The sequence below is a fragment of the Saccopteryx leptura genome, chromosome 1, assembly GCF_036850995.1.
Source record: "Saccopteryx leptura isolate mSacLep1 chromosome 1, mSacLep1_pri_phased_curated, whole genome shotgun sequence".
NCBI lineage: Eukaryota > Metazoa > Chordata > Mammalia > Chiroptera > Emballonuridae > Saccopteryx > Saccopteryx leptura.
Window position 1 is genome coordinate 61092596 of NC_089503.1, and position 18924 is coordinate 61111519.

The window sequence follows — 18924 nt, forward strand, 5'->3', positions numbered from 1 at the left end:
CCCCAGGCTACAAAGATTCTGCCTGCCTTTAGCCCACCCCCAGCACACATTAATATCACCTGAGCGACGGCCTCTGTGTGGGCAGCGCCATCTTTAACAAAGTGAGCATAATATATTTTATCTGCTCAACACTATCTTTTATTATTTATTTTTGTTGATTTAAGTGAGAGAGGAAGGAAGAGAGAGACAGAAACACTGATCCTGTATGTACCCTGATTGGAGATCGAACTGGCAACCTCTGTGCTTAAGGATGACGCTCTGACCAACCGAGTTATTCAGTCAGGGCCAGAGATTTCCTATCTTTTTATGCATTATGAGAATATTTTACTTATTCTTACTCATCATATTTAAATAGTGGCGTTAACGTTTTTGTCTGATATGTTAGCATCTGTATCATCTTGGGTTGTATGTTGGTTATCTTTTCCCTTGAATGTAAGTCATAGCTTCCTGGCTCTTTATACAGTATATCGAGTAATATTGCATAGTATTTGGGACATTATGCATGTAATCTTGTGGAATCTCTGGATTTTGTTAGTTTGCTCTGAAGAATATTAATGTTTTTATTTTAGCAGGTAATTAACTTGGTTAGGCTCAAACTTCAATAAACATTGGCTCATATTTTAGTTCAGTACTTGTTCTCTTAAGCACAACAAACAGGCACGTTTGCCTCATGCATGTGTGCTTTAGGATTCAGTCAGAAACTCCAATTGAATTTAAACAGAATTTGGGGTGTCTCATCTCTGGCTTTCTCGTTCTGGTGGACTAGACTGCCTTATCTCTTTCTCCTGGTTCCTCTGGCTGGAGACATAGTTAGTTGTCTTGACTGCAGCTACCCTCAGGACAAAGTTACAGAAAAGGGGAAATTCACTCTGTATGATGCTTTCATGCACTAGGTTTTGAGTCTCTTCTAAAATCTGCCTGTCACATTGATCAATCTCCCTGAAGTAGTAGCTTTTTGTATTTTATCTATAGTTTATAGCTATTGTTTATGGGAGGGTGTTGATCAGATAAGTTTGTAAATATATATGTTTTCTCACTTATAGTTTGCATTGGAGGTGGGGGATAGGTTGTAAGCAGGCAGGGTCCTTATAGCCTAAGGCTTAGTTTTAAGACTAAGCCTTTCCCACCCCTTTAATACTAAGATCTTTTCAAAACTAAGCTTTTCCCCCCACCCTTGACTATTGCATGATGTGAGGTGGTGCACTCTCATAAGGAATCCCATTTATGCCTCAGATAAGTGACTTTGTATCAGAGACTTCCTTGTTTGTATATTGGATTAAAGGTCTTGATTTCTACACTATAAAATGGGGCAGAGGAGCCCGTGCAGGAGGAGAGCAGAGAAAGGCCATGTGGAGGAGAGGAGAAGCAGCCAAGATGGCAGAATGCTGAAGGAGAAGACAGTTTGTGCAGAGAGAAGGAGATGGGGAACAGAGGTTGTATGGCCAGTAGCCACAGCCATACAACCATCACAGCCGCCTGGCCCATGCAGGTTCGCTTTTGATTTGGACAGATGGTAATGAAACAACGGAGCCAAGAGCTGGTGGGCCATTAGCTTTAATCCTAGCTTGCACCCGCAAGCAAGAAATACACACCGTGGAAAAACACTTCCTTTTCCATTCAGGGCTCCCAAAGCCACTGACTTATCTGAGTTTCCTAGAATCAAAGGTTTCTACCTCACCAGCCTTATTCACCTCTGTTCCCCATCTCCTTCTCTCTGCACAAACTCTGCACAAACTGGCTTCTCCTTCAGCACTCTACCATCTTGGCTGCTTCTCCTCTCCTCCATGTGGCCTTTCTCTGCTCTCCTCCAGCATGGGCTCCTCTACCCCATTTTATATTGTAGAAATCAAAACCTTTAATCCAATATACAAACAAGGAAGTCTCTGATACAAAACCACTTAGGGTGGGCAAGGCTTAGTCTTAAAACTAAGCCTTAGGCTATAACGACCCTGCCTGCTTATAGCTTGTCCCCCACACCCAATGCAAATTATAAGCGAGCAAACATAAATATCATATTTACAAACTTATTTGACCAACAGAGGTGAATAAGGCTGGTGAGGTAGAAACCTTTGATTCTAGGAAATTCGGATAAGTCAGTGACTTTGGGAGCCTTGAATGGAAAGAGAAATTTTTCCCACTGTGTGTATTTCTTGCCTGCCGCTGGGTGCCAGCTAGGATTAAAGCTAATGGCCCACCAGTTCTTGGCTCTGTTGTTTCATTACCGTCTGTCCAAATCCAATGCGAACCTGCACAGACCAGGCAGCTGTGATGGTGGCTGTGGCTACTGGCTTTACAGAAGGCCAGTTTCTTAGGTGCTTATTTTCTTATATCAGAAGCAAAACTCCTGTATATTTTATTATGATATACTTTTTGCTTTTTTATCTCCCTAGCTAGACCCAGGTTCTAGGATAGTGCAACTGAATCTATGAAATTAATGGATTGGATTAAATATTTTCTAAGGAAATTTTTCTCTCTCTTAGTGGTTGAGTAGGTGTAGGTACCATAGAAGCAACTTATAAATGACATTTAAAAGCAAATTTGTTGCCCTGACCTGTTGGCTCAGTGGTAGAGCATTGACCCGGTGTATGAAAATTCCTGGTTCGATTCCAGGCCAGGGCACACAGGAGAAGCACCCATCTGCTTCTCCATGCTCTCCCCTCTCCTTTCTCTCTATTTCTCCCTTCTCCTCCCATAGACAAGGCTCCATTGGAGCAGAGCCCGGATGCTGCAGATGGCTCCATGGCCTTGCCTCAGGCGCTAGAATGGGTCCGGTTGCAACAGAGCAATGCCCCAGATGGGCAAGCATTGCCCCTAGTTTGCATGTGGGTGGATCCCAGTCTGGTGCATGTGGGAATCCATCTGTTGGCCTTCCCGAATCTCACTTCAGAAAAATACCAAAAATAAAATAAAATAAATAAAAGGCAAATTTATTGACTTATAAGACACTGCTAACTTTTTTTCAGGTTGTTAATTATTTTCAATTTTGGTGGAAAAACTAATATAGATGAATATGCCCCATTTCTCCAACTTTTTCGTCTGAAGAGTTATTTACGCTCTTGAAATTTGTCAAGACCTCAAAGAACTTAGGATGTATCTATTGATAATGTTACAGTTATGAAAAAATGAGTGAAAACCGGGATATAATATCTTAGTATTATTAAGAAAATATTTTTTATGTCACATCGTTTCCAGGACCATGCTTAGAGAACTTTTGCCTAAGGCTTTTTAGCTCTAATGTGATCTCTGAGAATTAAATCGTTTCCTTTAATATATTATTAGTCTGTCATTGAAGTGAATCTTTAACTTTGCCCATCACTGTCTTTGTAAAAACCCATAAATAGGAATGTGTGTGCTTGCAAATACACTGCTCACAAAAATAGGGGATGTTTCAAAATGAATATGAAGTGATTTTCCCCTAATTTTTGTGAGGAGAATAATGAATTTATCTGTGATTTACAGATCAGAGAATCTTGTATAAAAACACTAAAATCCAATTAAAAGTGATTCATTGGAGATGCACATGTGACATTAACTATGCTTGGAGTAAACAAATAAATAGAACACAGAAACCCAGTAGAGGGTATCTAAGGAACATTAAGATTTTTGAGTACTTGACTTAGATGCATTAGAAAGGATCAGAACCAGATCCCACTTGGGCAGTGTGTGTTTACCCTACTCATCAGAAGTTAGAGCCAAAAATCCTGGTTTTGAATGACTTGTTATGTTTCTGTAAATGGGCCAGTTTCTGCACATGGACCATAACACAAACACGTTATACACATGCCTTCCTGTGTTAGGTTAGTATTTAGATTAACTTATACTCTTAGTTCTTTGATTTTAGAAAACATATCCTAATTTATGTGTGGACCCTAGAATAGAGCAGATTGACATATCTCAGTATTATCTGAATGGGTGATTTTTTTCCCCCCTATTTTTTCTCCTACCCAGGTAGAATTCAGTTTATATATTTTGTGAAAAAATTCAAGTTAAGGAAATTGAACGCTTATCTCTGTGGGAAAAGATTGCTTCCTAAGAATTTACATATTTCTTTCCTCAGTGATTTAAAAATACCCTAGGGCTTCCTGATCCCATTATTGGCAAGAAATGCAGATTACTGCTTGGTTCTTTTTTCTTTAATGATAAGCAATCTCATTGACTATGTCTTTGTTTTTTTACAGTGGGTTGACAGGGTAAAATGGCTTGTCTCCACTAGACCCAAGCTCTTAGAAAGCAGAAACCCGTTTCTTATTAATCTTAGAAACGCATAGTAGGCCCTTCATTATATGTTTGCTTTGTTAAGGAGAAATTGATTAGGAAAGTTTCATATTTCAGTTTTCCAGTCAAATATAATAATGATGATTGGAAATAAGCTTGTCTGTTTGTTTTCTTGGATTGAATATCTTTAACAGATTATGCCATCTGTTTAGAATCAGTATTTCAGAGATGAAGAAGAAAGCATTATGGGTGAGAAATGATAGCTATAAAGTACTTTTCACACAATTGCCAAAAGTCATTTTCAGTGCCCATTCCTTCAACAAGGCTGTACCATTACTCATCTTGCTGAGTGTCCATGCCTCCTCATTGTTCATGAATCAGATAGGGATGTTGACTCTTTTAAAGTTTTCTGCCAGTTTATCTCATGGCTTAGTAACCTATTCAGTTTATTTAATGAATGTGTTTTTTTTCCTATTACAGTTTTAATTAGTATATATCATAGAATAGAGACAAGAGTTTACTAGGTACAGCCAAATTGCTGTTTTGTTAAGATTTATGTCATGGAAAACTAAGGAGAAAGTATATTATTGACACTGTTAATAAACACCAGGAAAGAAGGGCACATACATTTATAATGTAGTAATTGTGTATGAATGCAAACATATGTAAGCACATATATGTTCATTGTGGGGGTAGGATTTCCGGTTTTATCTGGAGGCAAATTCTGGCAAAGTATTTGCATTTAAAGAGAGCCTGAATAATTTTTTTTTTTTTTTTTTCTGAAGCTGGAAACGGGGAGAGACAGTCAGACAGACTCCCGCATGCGCCCGACCGGGATTCACCCGGCACGCCCACCAGGGGCGACGCTCTGCCCACCAGGGGGCGATGCTCTGCCCCTCCAGGGCGTTGCTCTGCAGCGACCAGAGCCACTCTAGCGCCTGGGGCAGAGGCCAAGGAGCCATCCCCAGCGCCCGGGCCATCTTTGTTCCAATGGAGCCTTGGCTGCGGGAGGGGAAGAGAGAGAAAGAGAGGAGGGGGGGGGTGGAGAAGCAAATGGGCGCTTCTCCTATGTGCCCTGGCTGGGAATCGAACCCGGGTCCCCCACACGCCAGGCCGACGCTCTACCGCTGAGCCAACTGGCCAGGGCCGCCTGAATAAATTTAAACCATGGTTTCATAGGTTTAAGTGGGAAATATTTTTATGGAAAGACAAGCTTATTTAGAAAAATTGTATCTGTGATAGAATGTGTCCAGGATTTGTTTTATTAAGTGAACATTCAGTGTAGTTGACTTTCTTTGGAATTATAATTCCAATCCCTTTTAAAAAAATTAACTTTATTATTTAGAGTAGTTTTAAATTTACCAAAAAATTGTGCAGCAAGTACAGAAAGTTTCCATTTCTCCCCTTTTCCCCCAATTTCTTTGTTATTATTGTCTTATATTAGAGTGGTATATTTGTTACAATTGTTTAATCAATATTAATACAATATTAACTAAAGTCCATTGTTTACATTAGGGTTTACTCTTTGAGTGGTACATCCTATGGGTTTTGATAAGTGCACAATGTCATGTATCGTTACAGTATCGGACAGAATATTTTCACTGGCCTAAAAATCCTTTTCCACCCATTCTTCGCCCCCCTCTTAGAAACCCTGGCAACCCCTGATCTTTGTACTTTCTCCATAGTTTTGCTTTTTCCAGAAAATCATATCGTTGGAATTATACAGTATGTAGCTTTATCAGATTGTCTTCTTTTATTTAACAATATGCATTAATGGTTCCATGTTTTTTCATAGATTATTCTTTTTATCACTGAATAAATACTCCATTGTTCAGATGTACCACAGTTTGTATATCTTTTGACCAATTGAAGTACATATTGGTTGCATCCAAGTTTTGGCAACTAGAGCTGCTCTAGACATTCATGTGTAGGTTTTTTTGTGGACTTGTTTTCAACTCATCTGGGTAAATATCTAGGAGCACAATTGTTGGATCATGTAGTAAGCCTATATTTAGTTTTATAAAAACTGCCAGATCATCTTGTACAGTGACTGTACACATTTTGAATTGCCACTAACAATGAATGAAAGTTTCTGTTGCTCCACATCCTTGTCAGCATTTGGTATTGTCAGTGTTTTGACTTTTTACTCTTTTACTAGGTATGTAGTAGTATCTAATTGTCATTTTAATTTTTAATTCCCTGATGACATATGATGTTGAGCATCTTTTATTTACTCATTTGCCATTTGTATATTACTTTTGGTGAGGTTGCAGTTTAGAACTTTTCCCATTTTTTAATTGAATTGTTTTATTACTGAGTTTTTTTATATCATTTTGGATACCATTTCTTAATCATATAAGTGGTTTTCAAATATGTTCTCTTAGCTTGTGGCATGTCTTTTCACTCTCTTGGTAGTGATTTTGTGGATCATAGCATTATTTTTTAGACAATCTATTCTTTCTTTATTAATATATATATATTTTTTTACAGGGACAGAGAGAGAGTCAGAGAGAGAGAGAGATAAGGACAGACAGACAGGAACGGAGAGAGATGAGAAGCATCAATCATCAGTTTCTCGTTGCAACACCTTAGTTGTTCATTGATTGCCTTCTCATATGTGCCTTGACTGCGGGCCTTCAGCAGACCGAGTAACCCCTTGCTCAAGCCAGTGACCTTGGGTCCAAGCTGGTGAGCTTTGCTCAAACCAGATGAGCCCATGCTCAAGCTGGCGACCTCGGAGTCTCGAACCTGGGTCTTCCGCATCCCAGTCCAACGCTCTATCCACTGTGCCACCGCCCGGTTAGGCTACAATATTTTATCTGAAGGTCCACTAAAAACTAACCAATTGCTTTTTTTTTTATGTGGTTTTGAAGTATCGGCTCTGTTGCATCCAATAAAGAACCAACAATTACTTTTATAACATTAAGATAAAGGTGTCGATAAAGGAAATATAAGACTTTCTTACACTATTTCAGCTCTTCCACAGTCTGGTCTATGCTTCTCATTTTTTTCTCTTTAACAGGGAGTTCAAACCTGTCTGACATTGACTCCAAAATACTGAGCAAGTTCCTTCCACTGGGTTTCACTTGAGGACTGTTCACTATGAGATTCTTCTTCATTCTTCAGTTTACCTTCTCTGGAGCGTTTCTTTACTTCCTTCTGAATTTTGAAGTTGAGGTTTTCTGTGCAGGGTGTTTTTTATGCAGTCTTGAAATTTATCCCACATGTATAAGCGAATTTCAGAGTGATCCTCTAAATATGCATTTACATTTGCCTCTGCTTCAATTTTTAGGTCTGTCTGTAGGGGAATATGAGACCTCTGTTTTTATAATGATTCCATTTTCTTTATCTTCCTGTAAATTAAGTCCAGAGTTCTCTAATGTGTCATCTTTAAAACAAAACTAAGTATCACTTCCATTTAGTCCAGGAGGTAGCAGCCGACTCCACATCTTTTCTTTGGTTAAGAGCTGGCTATCCTGCAGCCATATTAAGTGTAGAGCATAAGTTTTCATTTTAATGAAGTCCAACTTATCAGTTTTTTCTTTTATTGATTATATATTTGGTGTTGTATATAAAAGCTCATCTCCAAGCCCACGATCACCTAGATTTTCTCCAACATTATCATCTAGAAGTTGTATATTTTTATTTCACATTTAGGTCTGTGATCCATTTTGACTTAATTTTTGTGAAAGCTGTAAGGTCTGTTTCTAAATTTTTTGTTTTGTTTCGTTGTGCATGTGGTGCTCTGTGGTTCTGGTACCATTTGGTGAAAAGGCTATTTTTTCTCCATTGAAATGCTTTTGTTTCTTTGTTAAAGATTAATTGACTATATTTTGTGTGTATCTATTTCTGGGATCTCTATTCTGTTTCAGTATTTTTTTTCCCATATCACACTGTCTTGATTACTGTAGCTTAATAGTAACTCTTAACATTGGATAGTGACAGTCTTCCAGCTTTACTCTTTTCCTTCAGTGTTGAGTTGACTATTCTGGGTGTTTTGCTTTTCTGTACAAACTTTAGAATCAGTTGTTGATATCCACAAAGTAATTTGTTAGATTTCAGTGAATCTATAGATCAAATTGGGAAAATTTGACATCTTAACAATACTGACGTTCCTATTCACAAACATGGTTCATCTCCATTTATTTGAATCTCCTTTTCCCTCTATTTTTTAATTTTTTATATTTTTGTGCGTGTGTGAAACACACTTTTAGGGAGGGAGGAAGGGAGAGAGATGATAAGCATCAACTTGTAGTTGTGGCACTTTAATTATTCATTGATTGTTTCTCATACTTGCCTTGACTGGAGGTCTCCAGCTGAGCCAGTGACCCCTTGCTCAAGCCAGCAACCACGTGGGATCATGTCAGAGATCCTATGTTCAAGCCGGTGACCCCGTGCTCAAGCTAGTGAGCCCATGCTCAAGCCAGCGACCCTGGGGTTTCGAACCTGAGACCTCAGAGTCCCAGGTCAACCCTCTATCTACTGTGCCACCACCGGTCAGGCATCCTTTGATTTATTTTATCAGAGTTTTGTGGTTTTCTTCATATAGATCTTATACATGCTTTTTAGGTTTATATCTAAATATTTCATTTTTATGCTAATGTAGCTGGCATTGTGTTTTTCATTTTAAATTCCAATTGTTTCCTCCTGTAGCATAAGAAAGCAATTGAAAAGAAAAAGAAAGAAAGCAATAACTTGTGTATTAACATTGTATCTTTCAAACTTGCCATAATAATTGCTTATTAGTTCCAGGAGGTTTCTTCTTCTTCTTTCTTCTTTCTTCTTTCTTCTTTCTTCTTTCTTCTCCTCCTTCCCCTCCTCCTCCTCCTCCTCCTCCTCGTCCTCCTTCTTCTCCTTCTTCTTCCTTCTTCTTTCTTGCTGTACTGAATAACTAGTACTTCCAGTACATGATATAGTGATGAACTGGGGACAGCCTTGTCTTGTTCTCTAACTTTGGGAGAAAGCATTTGGTTTCTCACCATTGAATATGATGTTAGCTGTTGGTTTTTGGCAGATGTTCTTTTTTTTTATTTTTTATTTTTTTCTGAAGCTGGAAACAGGGAGAGACAGTCAGACAGACTCCCGCATGCGCCCGACTGGGATCCACCCGGCACGCCCATCAGGGGCGATGCTCTGCCCATCCTGGGCGTCGCCATGTTGCGACCAGAGCCACTCTAGCGCCTGGGGCAGAGGCCACAGAGCCATCCCCAGCGCCCGGGCCATCTTTGCTCCAATGGAGCCTTGGCTGCGGGAGGGGAAGAGAGAGACAGAGAGGAAAGCGCGGCGGAGGGGTGGAGAAGCAAATGGGCGCTTCTCCTGTGTGCCCTGGCCGGAATCGAACCCGGGTCCTCCGCACGCTAGGCCGACGCTCTACCGCTGAGCCAACCGGCCAGGGCCAGATGTTCTTTACCAAGCTGAGGAAGTTCTCCTTTATGCCTAGTTTGCTGAGAGTTTTTGTTTTTTGTGTTTAGATTTTATTTATTCATTTTAGAGAGAGATAGATAGAGAGAGAGAAGGAGGGAGGAGCAGAAAGCATCAACTCCCATATGTGCCTTGATTAGGCAAGCCTGGAGTTTTGAACCAGTGACCTCAGCATTCCAGTTTGACGCTTTACCCACTGTGCCACCACAGGCCAGGCTGCTGAGAGTTTTTTATCATAAATGGGTATTGAAATTTGTCAAACACTGTTTCAGCATCTATTCATATGATCATATGATGTTTCTTCTTTAGCCTGGTTCATGTGGTGAATTTCATTAATTGATTATTGAAGGTCAACCATGCCTTGCATACCTGGAATAAATTCCTTTTGGCCATGATGTATAATTCTTATACATTCCTGGATTTGATTTGCTGATATTTTGTTGAAGAATTTATATCTGTGTTCATGTGAGAGATTGGTTTATAATTTTCCTTTCTAGCCATGCCTTTGTCTGGTTTTGGTGTTAGGGTGATGCTGGTCTTGTAGAATGAGTTAGGAAGGTTTTCTATATTTTGGAAGAGATTTTAAAGAACTAGCATTATTTCTTATTTTTAAAAAAGAAATAATGTTTGCTAAATTTCACCAGTGAAACTTTCTGGGCATGGTGCTTTCTGTTTGGGAAGATTATTTATTATTGATATACGTGTGTGTGTGTGTGTGTGTGTGTGTGTGTGTGTGTATTCAGGTTATCTATTTCTCCTTGAGTGCGTGTTGGTAGATTGTCTTTCAAGCAATTGCTTCATTTAATCTATTTAATCAAAGTTATCAAATTTGTGGGTAAGAGTTATTTGTAGTATTCTTTATTCTTTTAATGTCCATGGATCAGTTGTGATGGCCCCTTTTCATTCCTCATATTAGTAATTTATGTCTTCTCTCTTTTTTCTTGGTTAACCTGGCTAGAGTTTTAGCAATTTTATTGACCTCTTCAAAAAACTAGCTTTTGGTTTTATTTATTTTGTTACTTTCTCTATTAAATCTACTCTCTTTGGGATTTACTAACTTCTTGAGTTTATAGATTTATTTTTTTAACCTAATCTGGGAAGTTTTAACCATTATTTCAATGAGTGCTTTTTCATTTCTGCTCTCTTCTTTCACCTGGATACTTGATGATACAAATTTTATATTTTTTGATGTAGTTGCTCAGATCCCTGAGGATCTGTTCATTTTTTTAGTCTCTTTTCTCTCTGTTGTTTAAATAGGACAGTCTCTATTCTATATCTCAGCTTAAAGATCCTACCTTCCCCCTTTTTTAAGAGAGGGAGAGAGAAAGGGGGAAGTAAAAGTGGAGGAGAGAGATGAGAAGCATCCACTTGTAGTTGCTTCACTTTAGTTGTTTATTGATTACTTTCTCATATGTGCCTTGATGGCGGCTGGGGTGGTGGTGGTTTCCAGAAGAGCCTGTGACCCCCTTGCTCAAGCCAGCGACCTTGGGCTCAAGCCAGTGATCTTTGGATCATGTTGATGATCCTACGGCTTAAGCCAATGAACCTGCACTCAAGTGACCTTTGGGCTCAAGCCAGTGATCTTTGGATCATGTTGATGATCCTACGGCTTAAGCCAATGAACCTGCACTCAAGTCGGCAACCTCAGGGTTTCCAACTGAGGACTCAGCATCCCGAGTCAATACTCTGTCCACTGTGCCTTCACTGGTCAGGCTCTTTTCCCTACTTTCTATATTCTGCTCTTGAGCTCGTTCACTGAGCTATTTATTACAGTTATTTTCCATTCGATGCTTTTTCTTTGTATCTTCTAATTTTTTTTACTTATAGTTTCTATTTCTTCACCAATATGTTTTTTGTTTGTTTGTTTTCAGTTTTTTTTCAAGCATGTTCTTAATGGCTATTGAAGCATTTTAATGATGGCTGCTTTCAGGTTTGTGTCAGATAATTTAAAATTTCTGTCATCTCCCGGCATCTATTGATTGTCTTTTTTCATTTACTTTGACATTTTTCTGGGTTTTGGTATGAGTGATTTTTTTAAATTGAAATTTATACATTTTGGGTATTATTATGAGTCTCTGGATCTTGTTTAAACTTTCTGTTTAATAAGAAAGTTTTTATTCTGACACCTCTCTGTCTGGTAGGGGAAGGGAAAGGTGACATCTCATTACCGTGGTGGGTATAGGAGTCCAGATTCCCAAACCAGTTCCATTGACATTCAAGTGCATGTGTGCGGGTGTGTGTGTGTGCGTTCTTGCATGCGCACATGCATGCATGGTCATTACTGCTGGCTTGCAGTGGGAATTCCAGCTCTCCATTATACCTCCACTTATACTTTCTCTGAAAGGAGTAGGAGAGCCTTGATATTGCTCCTCACATGGCCTCCACTGATAACATGGGGGATAGTGTGGCCTATTAGTGCTCTGTAGTAGTGAAATTTCTGACTGACAACTGGGCCACCTCTGATACCACCCAGAAGGAAGGGAGAAGATTATCTTGTGACTGCTGCAAGTCCAGGCTCTGCCTGTGGTGTCCACTTGAGACTTTAGGGAGCTTGGTTGGTTACCGCCTGGAAGGGATGAACACTCCAAGTTTCTACTTGGCACTCTCTAGAATCTGTGAGATAGAACATCTTGGTTCAGTTTGGCAAGGATGGAAATTCACGATTTCTATGGAATGTCCTATTCTGGACATTCCATATAAATGGAGTTTGTGTTCTTTTTAAACTGGCTTCTTTCACTTAGCATAGTTTTCGATATTGTGGCATATATCAGTACTTCATTTCTTTTTATTGCTAAATAATATTCCATTGCGTAGATATGCCACATTTTATTTCTCTGTTTATCAGATAGTGGACATTGGGATTGATTCTACTGTTTGGCTGTTATGAGTTATGCTGCTATGAATATTTATATTCAGGTTTTTGTATGGTCCTGTTTTTGATTCTCATGAGTATACATACTTAGAAGGGGTATTGTTGGGTCCTGCGGTAACTGTGTTTAACATTTTGAGAACCGCATTTCTTTTCTGTTACTCATTTTTGTCCTATTATATTGTGATGCTAGGAAAGAGGCCTGGGATATTTTGTAGTGTCTTTTGGGTTCTTAGAAAGAACTTTAGATTTATTTCTTTTCTTATTCTTTGCTTACATCTCTACTCTTTCCATTAAAATTATGGGTTCTGATAATTAAGTTACTCAAAAGATATATACATTAGATGAATATTAGAGTGCTTTAATAAACCATTATTAATTTGGAAACATTATGATTGTATTATTATTCATAGTCCTCTGACTTTTATATTCATAAGTTTACTTGTGCTTTTAATTATTTAGAAAAAAGAAAGTGAGTGCCTGCAATTAAAAATTTTGGTGCTTCGAAATGAACTGGAAAGACAGAAGAAAGCTCTGGGACGGGAGGTGGCATTATTGCATAAGCAACAGATTGCATTACAGGACAAAGGTAAGTGAAAACACCTTACAAATTGTCTAACCTCCACATTTACATTCTCCTTTTTTCTTCATAGGCTCAAATATTCATTTTTGTATAAGTATACTGATACAACTTTAACTTTTTATGAAATATTTTGAAGTTGACTAATAGAGAAAAATGTACAAATATATGTACACAACACTATATTTCAAGTATCAAAGAGAACACACTTACATAAACCAAATCTCCTTCAAGAAATGAAGCATAACCCTGGCAGATAACTCGGTTGGTTGGGGCATTGTCCTGAAGCACAGGTTAACAGTTTGATCCCTGGTCAAGGCACATACAGGAACAAGTTGATGTTTCTCTCTCTCTTTTTCTCTCTCTTTTCTCCTTGCTCTTGCTCTAAAATTAATTAAAAAGGAAGGAAGAAAGAAAGAAACAGCTTTATGAGAACCCCAGCATCTCAGGGGCCTCCTTATGCTCCCTTCCATTCTGTACATCTCCAGCTAGACTGACTGCCACCTTGATTTCTTATTTATTTATTTATTTACTTATTTATTTAGTATTTTTCTGAAGCTGGAAACGGGGAGGCAGTCAGACAGACTCCCGCATGTGCCCGACCGGGATCTACCCAGCATGCCCACCAGGGGGCGATGTTCTGCCCATCTTGGGACGTCGCTCTGCTGCAATCAGAGCCATTCTAGCGCCTGAGGCAGAGGCCACAGAGCCATCCTCAGCGCCCGGGCAAACTGCTCCAGTGGAGCCTTGGCTGCAGGAGGGGAAGAGAGAGACAGAGAGGAAGGAGGGGGGATGGAGAAGCAGATGGGCACTTCTCCTGTGTGCCCTGGCCGGAAATCGAACCCGGGACTCCTGCACACCAGGCTGACGCTCTACCACTGAGCCAACTGGCCAGGGCGTCACCTTGATTTCTTATACCAAAGATTGGTTTAGCCTAATTTTGAACTTTATTTATTTATTTATTTTTATTTTTTACAGAGACAGAGAGTGAGTCAGAGAGAGGGATAGACAAGGACAGACAGATAGGAATGGAGAGAGATGAGAAGCATCAATCATTAGTTTTTCATTGCGCGTTGCAACACCTTAGTTGTTCATTGATTGCTTTCTCATATGTGCCTTGACCGCGGGCCTTGAGCAGACCGAGTAACCTCTTGCTGGAGCCAGCGACCTTGGGTTCAAGCTGGTGGGCTTTTGCTCAAACCAGATGAGCCCGCGCTCAAGCCGGCAACCTCGGAGTCTTGAACCTGGGTCCTCCGCATCCCAGTCCGACGCTCCATCCACTGCGCCACTGCCTGGTTAGGCTTAATTTTGAACTTAAAAAACAAACAAACAGATAGAGTTATATAATATGTACATTTTATGTGCTGGCTTTAGTTTAACATTTATTTGTAAAGTTCATCTTTACCTGTAAGAATGCAGCCTTTGTTTATTCTTACTGCCAGGAGTATTCATTGTATGAATTTGAATTTATTCCTGCTTTTGGTGTTTTAGTATTTAGGACTATTACAGATGCATACATGTACTTAAAATTTTTATTATTTTTTATTTTTATTTACAAAGACAGAGATAGAGTCAGAGAGAGGGACAGAGAGATAGGAAGGGAGAGAGGTGAGAAGCATCAATTTTTCGTTGTGGCACTTTAGTTGTTCATTGATTGCTTTCTCATATGTGTCTTGACCATGAGGCTACAGCAGACTGAGTAACCCCTTGCTCAAGCCAGCGACCTTGGGTCCAAGCTGATGAGCTTTCCTCAAACCAGATGAACCCGCGCTCAAGCTGGTGACCTTGGGTTCTCGAACCTAGGTCCTCTGCATCCCAGTCCGACTCTCTATCCACTGTGCCACCACCTGCTCAGGCTATTTAAAATATTTTTTTAAATTAATTTTACTAGGGTGACATCAATAAATCAGGGTACATATGTTCAAAGAAAACATGTCCAGGTTATCTTGTCAATCAATTATGTTGCATACCCATCACCCAAAGTCAGATTGTCCTCCGTCACCTTCTATCTAGTTTTCTTTGTGCCCCTCCCCCTCCCCTTTACCTCTCGCCACCGCACCCCCCCCCCCCCCTGTAACCACCACACTCTTATCAATGTCTCTTAGTCTCGTTTTTATGTTTTTATGGAATAATGCAGTTCTTGGTTTTTTATGATTTACTTATTTCACTTCCTATAATGTTATCAAGATCCAACCATTTTGTTGTAAATGATCTGATGTCATCATTTCTTATGGCTGAGTAGTATTCCATAGTGTATATGTACCATATCTTCTTTATCCAGTCTTCCATTGAAGGGCTTTTTGGTTGTTTCCATGTCTTGGCCACTGTGAACAATGCTGCAATGAACATGGGGCTGCATGTGTCTTTACGTATTAATGTTTCTGAGTTTTTGGGGTATATACCCAGTAGAGGGATTGCTGGGTCATAAGGTAGTTCTATTTTCAGTTTTTTGAGGAACCACCATACTTTCTTTCATAATGGTTGTACTACTTTACATTCCCACCAACAGTGAATGAGGGTTCCTTTTTCACCACAGCCTCTCCCAATTTGCTATTACCTGTCTTGTTAATAATAGCTAATCTAACAGGTGTGAGGTGGTATCTCATTGCAGTTTTGATTTGCATTTCTCTAATAACTAATGAAGATAAATACCTTTTCATATATCTGTTGGCCATTTGTATTTCTTCCTGGGAGAAGTGTCTGTTCATGTCCTCTTCCCATTTTTTTATTGGATTGTTTGTTTGTTTGTTTGTTGAGTTTTATGAGTTCTTTGTATATTTTGGATATTAGGCCCTTATCTGAGCTGTTGTTTGAAATGATCATTTCCCATTTAGTTGGCTATCTGTTTATTTTGTTGTCAGTTTCTCTTGCTGAGAAAAAACTTTTTAGTCTGATGTAGTTCCATTCATTTATCTTTGCCTTCACTTCTCTTGCCTTTGGAGTCAAATTCATAAAATGCTCTTTAACACCAAGGTCCATGAGTTTAGAACCTATGTCTTCTTCTATGTACTTTATTGTTTCAGGTCTTATATTTAGGTCTTTGATCCATTTTGAATTAATTTTAGTACAGGGGGACAAACTGTAGTCGAGTTTCATTCTTTTGCATGTGGCTTTCCAGTTTTCCCAGCACCATTTGTTGAAGAGGCTTTCTTTTCTCCATTGTGTGTTGTTGGCCCCTTTATCAAAAATTATTTGACCATATATTTATTATTTATTTATTTATTTTTTCATTTTTCTGAAGCTGGAAACAGGGAGAGACAGTCAGACAGACTCCCGCATGCGCCCGACCGGGATCCACCCGGCACGCCCACCAGGGGCGGTGCTCTGCCCCCCAGGGGGCGATGCTCTGCCCATCCTGGGCGTCACCATATTGCGACCAGAGCCACTCTAGCGCCTGAGGCAGAGGCCACAGAGCCATGCCCAGCGCCCGGGCCATCTTTGCTCCAATGGAGCCTTGGCTGCGGGAGGGGAAGAGAGAGACAGAGAGGAAAGCGCGGCGGAGGGGTGGAGAAGCAAATGGGCGCTTCTCCTATGTGCCCTGGCCGGGAATCGAACCCGGGTCCTCCGCACGCTAGGCCGACGCTCTACCGCTGAGCCAACCGGCCAGGGCTATTTGACCATATATATGTGGTTTTATTCTGGACTTTCTATTCTGTTCCATTGATCTGAGTGTCTCTTTTTCTGCTAATACCATGCTGTTTTGATTGTCGTGACTCTATAATATACTTTGAAGTCAGGTATTGTAATGCCCCCAGCTTCGTTCTTTTTCTTTAGGATTGCTTTGGCTATTCGGGGTTTTTTATAGTTCCATATAAATCTGATGATTTTTTGTTCCATTTCTTTAAAAAATGTTATTGGAATTTTGATGGGAATTGTGTTAAATTTGTATATTCCTTTGGGTAATATGGCCATCTTGATTATATTTATTCTTCCTATCTAAGAACAAGGAATATTCTTCCATCTCATTGTATCTTTTTCGATTTCCCTTAACAGTGCTTTGTAGTTTTCATTATATAAGTCCTTTACATTCTTTGTTATGTTTATTCCTAGGTATTTTACTTTTTTTGTTGCAATCGTGAAGGGGATTATTTTTTTGAGTTCATTCTCAAATGTTTCAATGTTGGGATATAGAAAGGCTATGGACTTTTGTATGTTAATTTTATATCCTGCGACCTTACTGTATTGGCTTATTGTTTCTAGTAGTCTTTTTGTAGATTCTTTGGGGTTTTCGATGTATAGGATCATATAATCTGCAAAAAGTGATACCTTTACTTCTTCTTTTCCGATATGGATGCCTTTTATTTCTTTGTCTTGTCTGATTGCTCTGGCTAGAACCTCTAGCACCACATTAAATAAGAGTTGAGAGAGTGGACAACCCTGTCTTGTTCCTGATTTAAGGGGGAAGGCCTTCAGTTTTGTGCCATTTAATATAATGTTAGCTGATGGTTTATCATATATGGCCTTTATCATGTTGAGATATTTTCCTTCTATACCCATTTTGTTGAGAATCTTAAACATAAAATTGTGTTGTATTTTATCGAATGCCTTTTCTGCATCTATTGATAAGATCATGTGGTTTTTGTTTTTTGTTTTGTTGATATGGTGTATTACGTTAACCATTTTATTGATACGTATGTTGAACCATCCTTGAGATTCTGGGATGAATCCCACTTGATCATGATGTATTATTTTTTTAATATGTTGTTGTATTTTATTTGCTAGTATTTTGTTTAGTATTTTAGCATCTGTATTCATTAGAGAATAATGAACTACATAATAAAACTACTGGTCTGTAGTTTTCTTTTTTTGTGCTGTCCTTGCCCAGTTTCGGTATGAGGGTTATGTTGGCCTCATAAAATGTGTTTGGAAGTATTGCTTCTTCTTCAATTTTTTTGGAAGACTTCGAGGAGAATAGGAACCAAGTCTTCTTTGAATGTTTGATAAAATTCGCTAGTATAACCAACCGTCTGGGCCTGGACTTTTATTTTTGGGGAGGTTTTTAATGTTTTTTTCTTTTTCTTCCCTACTAATTGGTCTGTTTAGGCTTTCTGCTTCTTCTTGACTCAGTCTAGGAAGGTTGTATTGTTCTAGGAATTTATCCATTTCTTCTAGATTGTTGAATTTAGTAGCATAAAGTTTTTCATAGTATTCTACAATAATTGTTTGTATATCTATGATGTCCGTGGTGATTTCTCCTCTTTCGTTTTGGATTTTGTTTATATGAGTTCTTTCTCTTTTTTCCTTGGTAAATCTTGCCAAGGGTTTTTCAATTTTGTTGATCTTTTCAAAGAACCAGCTCCTTGTTCTATTAATTTTTTCTATAGTTTTTCTGTTCTCTATTTCATTTATTTTTGCTCTGATTTTTATTCTCTTTTCTTTGGCTGGTTTTGGGTTGTCTTTGTTCTTTTTTTTTCCAGTTCCTTAAGGTGTGAAGTTAAGTGGTTCACTTGGGCTCTCTCTTGTTTGTTCATATATGCCTGAAGTGATATGAACTTCCCTCTTATCACTGCTTTTGCTGCATCCCATAGATTCTGCTATGTCGTATTGTCATTTTCATTTATCTATATATATATCTTTTGATCTCTGTGCTTATTTCTTCTTTGACCCATTCATTTTTTAAAAGTATGTTGTTTAGTTTCCACATTTTTGTGGGTTTTTTTCTCTTTTTTGCAGTTGAATTCTAGTTTCAAGGCTTTATGATCAAAAAATATGCTTGGTACAACTTCAATTTTTCTGAATTTGCTGAAGTTGTTTTTGTGGCCCAACATATGGGCAATTCTTGAGAATGATCCATTTACACTTGAGAAAAATGTATACTCTGTCACTTTGGGATGAAATG

At 38.9% G+C, this 18924-nt stretch overlaps 1 protein-coding gene across 4 annotated transcripts in view; it reads left to right on the top strand.

Moving 5' to 3' along the window:
• Positions 1–18924, top strand: part of UVRAG (UV radiation resistance associated) — a 352369-nt gene that overhangs the window by 160285 nt on the left and 173160 nt on the right. For all 4 annotated transcript variants that reach the window (XM_066368977.1, XM_066368987.1, XM_066368997.1 and 1 more), the window contains one exon: positions 12968–13094. In XM_066368977.1, coding sequence (XP_066225074.1) covers positions 12968–13094 — 127 coding nt within the window. The remainder of the gene's footprint in view (positions 1–12967; positions 13095–18924) is intronic.